At 40.0% G+C, this 11,528-nt stretch overlaps 1 protein-coding gene across 1 annotated transcript; it reads right to left on the reverse strand.

Annotated features, from left to right (window-relative positions):
• Window positions 1-922: 922 nt before the first annotated feature.
• LOC308081033 (uncharacterized protein) lies at window positions 923-4,762 on the reverse strand (the record flags this gene model as incomplete). The annotated part of the gene is made up of 5 exons (XM_080457439.1): window positions 4,745-4,762; window positions 2,814-2,873; window positions 2,415-2,684; window positions 2,043-2,279; window positions 923-1,063 (listed from the first exon to the last, which is right to left on the reverse strand). Coding segments are annotated over exons 2-5 (697 nt in total), but the record flags the coding sequence as incomplete, so codon positions are not given.
• Between the last annotated feature and the right edge of the window lie 6,766 nt (window positions 4,763-11,528).

Genomic DNA, 11,528 nt, shown 5'->3' on the forward strand with positions numbered 1-11,528 from the left:
TGAATATCAAATATCTAAATACTGAATCAATCAACTTAAAAACTGTCCGGGGTGCTCCCGAAAGCCTGAGTAGACGATAGAATTACCCAAACAATTTTTGAAAGTGAGATATCCCTTTAAGATGCTTTATTTTAGTTGTTAAACATTATAATTTAGATAAAAAATTGAACCAGTTGTCAGAAGTGTATCAAATCACTCATCACTGTGGTGTTTCCGGCTTGGCCGAGCGTCTATTACAAACACAATTGGCCCGTGTTCGGGGGAGGGAAGCCGGGTGGGGAGGGTGAATTAATTGGCATAACGACTAAATTGGGGATAAAAAGGGGTATAAAGATAATTGGCTACCCTAACAAAAGAAAGGAAAAAAAAGTGTTCTTAACGACCATAATTGGTTCAAAGACTGACCATGCTGCAGTGGGCAGTACACATCATCAGCCTCACTTTGATTGGTCCTCTGGTCTGCCGCCGAGCCCTGATTGGTTCCCTGAGACTGAACGGTTCTGTAATTAAAATATGTTTAACAGAAATTAAGTAGAAAACAAGTTGCTCTACTAACGTTATGTTGATGAATAGACAGAGATCAATACTGTATTTACCTGACACAACATGGATCTGTAAAAAGAAAAAAAAAGTAATAAATATTTGAGCATTTACATTGCTCACTCAAAATGTTTTATGTAGAGTTATTCAGTACTTATAATGTAGATGTAATATAATATAAAAGTACCTCTCCTCCCTCTGTGTTTATGTTCCTGCTTCTTAGTCACATTAACATACGTCATATCTTCACTCTGCCTGTCTGTCCTACAGCCTGCAGCAATTGGTTGAGCAATCAATGGAAATAGAAAAATGATCAGGTTAGCTGCCAGTACAAATCATTGTCTTCTCTAAATGGTTGTATGTGTGAACATCACTGACATACCTCTGCATTTCTTCCAGAAACACAGACCCAGAATCAGTAGAAAGATGGAGACTCCAGCACCCATCAGAGGGTAGAAATATGGGGGCAGAGGGAGGGGGGGAGAGTCTGACTGGTCATCATTGTCTTTGGAGGTCGGAGAATCTGAAGCAGAATGAGACACAATATATTCCTCTTAAAAAGAGCTGTGCATCTCTTTTAAATGTACTAATTTAAATTCTGCTTCAGCATCATTTATTCCTAGGCTTAGAGTAGGGATTAAGCATTAAGCACCAAGAGGGAGGGTCTGGTTGGTCGTTGTCTTTGTAGGCTAGAGAATCAGAATAGGACACATATTCCTCTTAAACACATCTTTGAAGCATGGAAAGTATTGCTGACATGACTCATATTTATTGGTAGTGGAGTGTAGCAAAGTGGCTCAGAGCCTCTGTCTGATGACCTAAAGCCTAATATCTCCTCCGGCCAATGGAGAATTCCCCTTTAGGCTAGTGGATAAGATGTTGGCTTTCCACGCAGGACTATCTAGTGACTGACCAGTATATGGCTACTGCTATGCAGACATATCCATGTCACTCGTTCTCATGTCTTTTGTTTCTTAGACCTGTTTTTCTCGACCACAAATTTTAAGAATACGATTTAGCTAGTATTTATACAGATGCTAGGTTCAGCTGATATCTTTAGTTTAGTTTAATGTTATTTTTTAGCATATTGTATAGACACTAGGTTAATTGTTTACCTGGTATCTATATTCTTAGAGGCACTAAACTGTTCTCTCTGCATTCTATTTATGTGATTAATTACCTTGTTTATTGTCAACTCACATCGAGTCACTCGGATAAGAGCATCTGCTTAATGCCTAATTGTATGTTTTGTAATAACAATCTAAATCTACAACATAACTTTAGTGGTAAGTATTAAGGATCGAAGAATGGAAATACTTAAATAAAGTAAAGGTACCTCAAACCTTTTACTTGCTGTAAGTGCAGTACTTGAGTAAATGTACTTAGTTACTTTCCACCACTGCGTAGGGGTTATACAGCAGCTGACCTATCAGCAAAACCTCTGAGTCATTTCATCACTCCTCAGTATGTGATATACATATATTATTACACAACTATCTCACCTCTCACATCCATCCAGCTCTCTGGTGACTCGCCACGGTCAGAGATGTGACACTTGTAGAATCCTTCATCAGACTTGGAGACATGGTGGATGGTCATCTGTCCTGTAAACCCAGTCCTGATGAGGGATCCATCTTTATAGAAATCAGCTGGGAGGTCAGAGGAGGTCCTACAGCGCAGGGTGACATTACCTCCTTCCATCACAGGAAGTACAGGGCTCTCCAGGATCACAGCTCCATCTGAACAATGATAAATAACAGCAGAATAACACCTGAACAACCTCAACATGATGACGTTACGTACAATTTTAATGATCTTTAAGAAACAACTAAAACACATAAAATTAAAATAGGTTATTGATTTGCTGAACGTACCAGTCACAGTGATATTAACAGTATTACTCTTTCCCTCTGAAGACTCACACCAGTACACTCCACTTCCTGTAAAGGGGAGCAAGGGACTGACAAGACATCCTGTGGTGTTCATCTTCCCCCAGTCATATGTACCACACTCTGAGGTGAAGTTTGTGATATCTGTCCTCTTCAGTCTCCAGACAGTAGATTTAGATTGTCTGTCCTCACAGCTCAGAAAGACAGACTCAAATATAAAGAACTGAGGTCTGTCAGGACTGAGTCTGAGAGAGGCTGGGGGCAGAGACAGAGAAGTTCAAAGATGATCATGTACTGTATGTTAAAATCAAAAACGTATTCCCTGATTCTATAATAGTTGTGGATAATTTGAACACCTGGTCAGTAGAAGACAAACAGACTTACCTCTCATAACATCACCACTGTTTTGAACTCCTGTTGAGACAATCACCATGGAATTAACCACTAGAGAGAGAGAGAGAGAGAGAGAGAGAGAGAGAGAGAGAGAGAGAGAGAGAGAGAGAGAGAGAGAGAGAGAGAGAGAGAGAGAGAGGGAGAGAGAAAGAAAGAGAAAGAGAAAGAAAGAAAGATTCGTTTTTTAATTAATTTGTCACACGCTAAAGTGTTTTTACACATTAGCACTTTGAGATTTGTTTCAAATATAAAGTGCGTTACAAATAAAATTTATTATTATTATTATTAGAGTAGGCCTACAACATTTATTTTACACACAGATACAACCTGCCCAATTTTGATTACATTTATTACAAAGGAAAGGTACGCTCAACTCGAGGACAGTCTTGAGATGGTCTTGAATGAACTGGGTGCAGATTATTGTTAATAAGTAAAAAGAAGAAACAATCCACACTCTCTGAAGTCTTTGGAGTCTTTTTTTATAATGTTGAAGATCCGCAGCAGCAGTCAACCAAACAAACAAACAAAATAATTCGTTTCGGCACGTACGCCTTACTCAGTATTACTAGTTGCATACAAGCGGAAGTGACATATACTGTAGCTCATGGACAATTATAATCATACAGCTGTGTCTCATTATTAAATTACATCTATAATACAAAATGAGTAGTTCCCCCCAAAAATGACTTATTTTCTATCAATTGCACAGCCTTGAATTCAGGGACATTTTTTTGTTTTTGTCGCATTCCTGAGCCAATAATTTGATGACTGGGTCATCGGTCAATAGGAAACTCAGTAGGAGACACTTTTGAGACTCTTTGAGGGTAGGAGACTCCGCCGGTCATCAAATTATTGGCTTAGGAATACGATAGAAACAAAAAGATCTCAAAAATATAGATATAAAATAAGAAATGTTTTGGGTGAACTACTCCTTAAAGTAACAGATCTCACAATAAACCACAATACCACATAATTTACAAAAATCTATCAACATCAACTCTTCATTTACACCTTTTGGGAACTCAGTATTAAGAGAATGGATCCAAAATGCCTCTCTTTGTAGCAGTAAACGGTCTCTGTCCCCTCCTATTTTTAAAAGACTAACTACCTCCAAACCTTGAAACCTTGTAGGCCTACATATGTCATGTCCTATGGTATTGAAATGTCTGGCAATTGGTGATTTTTCATCCTGGGTCCTAATATTACTTTTATGTTCAGTAATTCTGGTTCTTAGTTCCCTTTTAGTTTTTCATACGTAACAGAAACCACGAGGACCAGAATTACTGAACATAAAAGTAATATTAGGACCCAGGATGAAAAATCCCCAATTGCCAGACATTTCAATACCATAGGACACGACATATATAGCCTACTACAAGGTTTCAAGGTTTTGAGGTAGACGATTTATTGCTGCAAAGAGAGGCATTTTGGATTCATTGTCTTAAATACTGAGTTCCCAAAAGGTCTAAAGGAAGAGTTGATTATCTGGTATTGTGGTTTATTGTGAGATCTGTTCATTATTATTATACCCTTATTGTGATGCATTTAGTGATAATTGCATTTTGTATTATAGATGTAATTTAACAATGAGACACAGCTGTATGATTGTAATTGTATATAAGCTATATGTCACTTCCGCTTGTATGCAACTAGTAATACTGAGGAAGGCCTACGTGCCGAAAAGCGTCCGTTAGTTTGTTTGGTTGACTGCTGCTGCTGTGGATCTTCAACATTATTACAAAAGACTCCTAAGACTTCCACAGAGAGTGCAGATTGTTTCTTACTTTTACGATTGAATTTATTCCCCATGCATCAGCCAATGATCGACTGCCATGCTTCATAATCGTATTAATCTTCATCTTAACCTCATAGGCCTAATTCTAACCCTACCATAATTCATTGCATTGTGTGTTTGTACTTACAGACTATAAGGTAGAGTGATGTTTGTTCCATCCTGTTACTGCTCACTGACTGATGGGTAGGAGGAGACTACATTGGTACTGAAGGATACAGACTCCTCCTACTGCTGCTGTTGGTGGGAGGAGACCGCTGGTGCCTGATCAATGGAGCAATCGAAGCCAGTTTTTTGTATATGGAACTTTGTGACCCCAAAAACCCAATTTCAGATATCTGTAATTAGAATTGTGACTGGCAACAATGCAATTGTAGATATCCACATGTTTTGTGGATACCCTGTGAAGACGCCATTTGGTAGAAGACGCCATTTTAACATAAAAATATGTATGAGAGAGAGCGAGAGAGAGAGAGAGAGAGAGAGAGACAGAGACAGAGACAGAGACAGAGACAGAGACAGAGACAGAGACAGAGACAGAGACAGAGACAGAGACAGAGACAGAGACAGAGACATTCACAGCAACAATAACAAATAACAGTCCACAGCTAATGTATCAATGTGCCATAATCCTATCCTATATTAAAATGGGCTAATGGGAGGGCTGGCGGGCCACCGTCGTTATGACTCAGACATAACCATAAACAACCCCGATATGTCCATTAATAGGGCCCGTCACTTATGACTCAGTCTGGCATAACCATAAACAAACCCGATACTCCCATATGGCATTGACATCTGGTTGTCCAGAGCCACAGATCCGACCGCTATGCTCATATATGGTCATGTGCATTAAGGGACCAACCGACTTCAAACTCGGTGTGTGCATCTACAAGGACTCGAGGGAGTGCGGTGCCGTTCGGATAGGCGGTTGTCCACAACCGCCAATCCGACCGATACGTCCATATATGGGCATGCCAATATATGGGCATATATTGATGACATCAGATATCTCCATATATGGGCATAAAAGGGACAAGGACTGACAGATGCAGATACACCTGACTCCACTCCCCCTCATCAGCCCTGCAGCTCCCTGACCTGTGCTCACCTGTGGCCAGTAATCAGTTTGTTGCCTATATATGGATCCTAAACATGTACTGCGTGTTCCTCGTCTAATGTTCTGCCTTGCTGTTTGTTTTACCCTTCGTGTAAGCCTTTCTCATTTGCTGAATAAATATTACTGGACTTGACTTGCCTGCCTACTCGTCTGTTTTTGGGTCCACTTCAATACATTGAAATGTTATGCTAAATCACACCCATCCAGGTGTCTGACCCATTTGGTTTAGTGTACTTGGTTCCATAAAATAATGTCCAAAATAAATATTCAAGATATTCACTTTCACACAGACACATGGAGACCTGAGGAGATCATGAGTTGCATAAAAGTCATCTACCAATATGGATTCCATTGCAATTATAGCTTTTTGCTAAAATTATAAAAACATACAGTATTTTGAGGTGTCTCTATGAAGATGTTGGAATGGATCTTGACCAGAGATTCAGTCAGTAAGTGGCAGTGTCTGACAACTGACTCCAAGCATGAGGAGTGCACAGCTCATTGTCTTCCCCTGCCATCCAAAGAAGAAATTATGAACCACCTACTGACCACTGTAGGTTTCAGTAGAAAGATGTAAGTGTAGGGCTGACCATATGGACTCCTGGTGATCAACAGAACTATGATCTCATGAGGCCAGCTGCCCTGTAAGTTTAGAAAAACTACACTGCTGGATGTCTACAGTGACACTTTGTGGCCTAAATGTGACATGACAGCCTTCACATAGTATGATTAATGTTCTAGACCCTGCATGCTGTGTTTTGGGGCTTTCTTACCAAATATGGCAAAAATGTTTAGGATTTCTAGTTCCAGTTTCATCCTTTAAATATGTGAAACCATGGCATGATATTAGAAACACCACAGGGTGAAATATGTATTATCAATAATAGGACCAGAGGCCAGGCATGCGCTGCTGTCTTAAATGTGTTGCGTTTATACTTATACTGTGAGCCTAAACATCAGCGAATATCTTGTCTATCCATCCAAATGATAAACAATGAAAACATTCCATAAAATAATATTATTACAATGGTTCCTAAATTCATTGTTGAAGTGAAATTCAGATCACCATCAGTAAATGAAACTTGTGGTTTCTTGTGTTTCCTCTGAGCCTCTAACCACAACTGTTTCCATCAACTACAATGATCAAAGATGCCCCTCTGTTATGATGGCTGTTCCACATAGTCTGTATGTGTTACAGATGGAGATGGAGAGTATGATGACTGCCCCCCCCCCCCAGTTATTATGGCTGTTCTTTCTACACAACATCACAGGAAGTCCTGTTTTCCCCTACAGACCCCATAAGATAAAGAGCAGTAGCAGTAGTAGTAGTGTGTGTGTGTGTGTGTGTGTGTGTGTGTGTGTGTGTGTGTGTGTGTGTGTGTGTGTGTGTGTGTGTGTGTGTGTGTGTGTGTGTGTGTGTGTGTGTGTGTGTGTGTGTGTGTGTGTGTGTGTGTGTGTGTGTGTGAAAAAATAGCCACTTGTACAGAGAAACTTGTTTGTTTCCGAAAGGTGGGGTTGCAGATGGAGGGGGGGTGTTCGCTATAAGAAAAACTGTAACCATGCCCTCTTCCTCAGGCTGTCCTTCTCGTGTGTGTGTGTGTGTGTGTGTGTGTGTGTGTGTGTGTGTGTGTGTGTGTGTGTGTGTGTGTGTGTGTGTGTGTGTGTGCGCGTGCGTGCGTGCGTGCGCGTGCGCGTGCGTGCGTGCGTGCATACTGTGTTGTTTATGTTTATGTGTATTATTTATGCGAATGTTTTGATGGCTTCATTTATTGCCCCAAGATGTGCCCTAAGTGTTGAATCTGTCCTGTCTGAATTCAATATTTACTTGACTTTAATGGACACTGGACCTGTGATTATAAAAAACATTGGCTTGCAGTTGTGTTGAGGTTTCAGAACATTCATGCATTTGTGTCTGTGTCCTTTCTCTCTGTCAGCTCCCCCCGTCTCTGTCCCCTTCAGTCTTTCTGACCATCACTTCAAACAGATCTCAGTTGTGTCAGTCTGAGTCTCCCTGGCTGAGCTGTAAGTCCAGGAGAAAGATGCGATTCAGAGATCAACTGTGTTTACAAATCTGATGAAGGATTCTACATGATTGTGTAACATCTCTATTCTCTGGCCTTTGGAGAATCACCAAAGAGCTGGATACATTTGACAGGTGACACAGCGCTCTTTTCTTTTTATTTCCTCGTAAAAAAATAAAATTGCTACACACTGTAATGTTAAGATGTGATATTTCTTTCCATATTGCATTCATCGATTTTTTTAATTGAACTTAAATGTAATCCTTTTGCAACGTAACCACCCCTGCATGAAAGTAGCATTTTTGTTTTCAGGCCTGTCTGAAAAATCCTCTCGCTTGTTTTAAGTAGTTGTAAATGCGAAGTCGACACAGTACTTCCTCTGTTTGGTGGTGTGGGGCTCTCGCTTCCCCCAAATGAAGATGAAGTAGTTAAAACTCTTGTTTGATCAGCAGAGTCACTCTCTCTTATATCACTGTGAGAAGACCTGGTGTCTCGAAACGTTGCCAAATACATGGTGGTAGCATCATTGGTGTGCATATTTTAATCTTTTTCACATGCTGAACTTTTGATCCAGCACCCAGCCTAGTAGTTCCTTCGGGATGTTTGTGTCTTGTCTTTTACTCAGACTGGGGGTTGAGTCACGCACAGTAGGTACCGTCAAGCACCAACTGTTTTCTTTAACTACATGAACCCTAGCATCCTCATTCTAGGGCGAACATTTGGCGAAAACAGCAGATCTCCAAGCTCTTTACTAGCTTGTAAATTTTTGGGAAAGAGATTTGTTGTAAATGGAAAAAAGGAGCGGACCTAGTATAGGCCCCTGAGGGAACCCGTCTAATAAGTATATATGGGTTTAACTGGTTACGTTATTTTTAGGGTCCGTTTTAAGCCTTTATTTTGACAGTCAGAGTGAAGAGAGGCAGGAAATGCAGAGCGAGAGAGAGAGTAGATGCAGAGAGAGAGAGAGTAGGGAAGGACTCGCTGATCAGGGTATTTTGCGCCCATGTGGTATGCATGCACCCTAACCACTCGGCTTTTGGGTTGCCCTATAATCACTGTCTATTTTTCCCCTTAAGTAGGCCTACACACAGACACACAGTCTACAGACAGGGTAGGGACTGGGAGAGATGGCAGGCTGCCATACAGATACATAATAAATGGTTAACAAACTAAATAATTACAGTGGGGGAACTATTTTACTGCTCCAATGTGCTTAATGTTTGGATAAAGTTTGTGTTTGACATCGTGTTTATTTGTTGTATGAAATGTGTTCTATTGATTACATTTCTTTGGTATGTAATTGTGTACTAGCTGGTGAAGTTGACCTCAAAGCTCAGAAATGGTCTGCAAGGTATAGTGACTTTATCCAAAGCGCTTCACAATGTACTTTGGGACATTAGTTTATTTTAGCAATCAATATTCAAGTTGAGCAAACTTGTGTTTTCATAAGGTTTTTTATTGTTTCCTGTATACTATCTACTTACAAACATCAAACTGCAGTAGAGGACGACACACATAGTGGTTTTCGCACCTGAAAACCACAGCACATATTTTCCACTGATGCACAATGCAACATATACAGCGGACCATGTGAACTTGTTGGCAAAAGTCATTGTTCTCAGAACGGTTTAACCGCTGCGGTTTACAAACAGAGACGTTTCCATAACTATAGAAAATACCCACTTGTACAGAGCTACTTGTTTTGTTCCATAACTCACAAAGGTGAGAGGATGATGTGGAGGTGGGGGTAGGGGTGGGCGGTGTATGTGTGTGTTCTTGGGGTCCTGGGGTGTTTTCGTGCAAGTAAAGGTACATGTACACATGGTAAGCAAGCAGTAACCATGTGCTTTAAAACTGTTCTCTTCATCTCCATCTGTAACACAATAAAACAATAAAATCTATGTGTATGTGTAAAAGAAACGTCACCACTCCTCAAAATGGGTCAGGGGATCTTAGTATAATCTGAGCGTCAGTTAGAATTGACTTCTAAAAATGGACAGATCTACAAGCACGGCGGGATGCACCCACTTGACAACTTGTAGATCAGCGCAAGCGAACGTTAATAAAGTGAATAGGCTTCTCTCACATGTAATGATAATAAGAAGTTTGTTTACTAAGTTTAACCTCACGACCAAAGACTAATAAAACTTGGAATGGATATTGCATAGGCCCTTTCTACTGAACAATTACTCCTTTGCCGAGGTAGAGATGATGCTGGAATCCGCCAATATCAGAGCTTATCAGAGCTTTATTGATTACGGAGGGGAATCTGTCCTTTGGAGGAACCCTCCACTGTCCTACATCGGAATTTAAAATGGAGTAATGGACCCAGCTAGATTTCATCCATACTGTATTCTCATCAGATGGTATAGGACTGCGTTCATGTGATGTGGTTAATATTATAAATGAATAGGGCGACATTGGAGTTGGCATGATGAAATCCCAAAAGGCTAAACTGTGGCCACGGCGAACACGCAGAGGGATCTAATAATTCGGCTCTAAATAGGTCAACTGAAAATAACAGAAAATCGGTCTATCATTTGGTCCCATGTAAGTCTACGTCGAGCAGACATGATGAGGTGCTGACATGAACAGAACAACAGAACAAAGTTGATTTACTGAACATACCAGTGGTAGAGAGGTCGTTTGCAGCAATAATGTGATGATTATATAATGTATTTGGTGTGAAGTCTTTTAGGATTTGTTTCTCTCTTCTGTGTTTTGTTTTTAGTGTATTGTTATGTTGGGGTGTGTTGTGCCCTCTGTCCTGTCATACTCGTGGTGGATTGTCTATTTTCTTTCTTGTCTAATAAAAATATTGAAACAGAAAAAAAGAAAAAGAACATACCAGTCACATTAACACTCTCACTCTTTCCCTCTGAAGATTCACACCAGTAAACTCCACTTCCTGTTAGGGGGAACAAGGTACTGACAATACATCCTGTAGTGTTCATCTTCCCCCAGTCATATTTACCACTCTCTGAGGTGATGTTTGTGATATCAGCCCTCTTCAGTCTCCAGACAGTAGAGTTAGACGGTCTGTCCTCACAGCTCAGAAATAATAATAATGATGCATTTTATTTATAATGCACTTTACATTTGTGAAAATCCCAAAGTGCTTCAATAGGCAGTTGCATACAAAAGAAACATCACATCATTAAAATCATCTAAGAAACTGAAACAGAACATTTAAAACATGAGGGCATAAAGCCTAGAGGTAAGACCAGTGTATGAGAGTATTTATGTATATGAGAAAGACAGACGGTCAGACGCTGAGACGCATACATAAATAACTGAGATCTGTCAGGAGAACTGAGTCTTAGAGAGACTGGAGGCAGAGACAGAGGAAAATTCACGGACAAAAAAAAGATGAATCAGACTCGTAACGTGGGAATTTTAAGTACAAAATGGGGGCGTAAACAAGCTTAGTGAATACTAAGCTCTGCATTGGCATTTAACTTTAATACAGTATATTTCACTTATTAACCATATTCCCCTGTAAAGCTAATATTGTCAAACTATTTAAGCAGAAGCATTTTAAATGTCATAGCATCCCTCTACTGCAACTAAATTATATTTCAATCATAAATCCCTCGTAAATGACACAGGAATATGACCTGATAAGCACTGCAATGTAATCTAACTGATATTTCATTTATTAACTATAATATATTCTCAGATTGCAGCAAGATAATAGGTAGTGAATTGTTGTGACTGAAAGTGTTCTTTCACAGCAAGGACTCATTGGACAGGGGTCGATTGATTGATTGATT

This window comes from Gymnoscopelus braueri (assembly GCF_963280865.1).
Source record: "Gymnoscopelus braueri genome assembly, contig: SCAFFOLD_164, whole genome shotgun sequence".
Taxonomy (NCBI): domain Eukaryota; kingdom Metazoa; phylum Chordata; class Actinopteri; order Myctophiformes; family Myctophidae; genus Gymnoscopelus; species Gymnoscopelus braueri.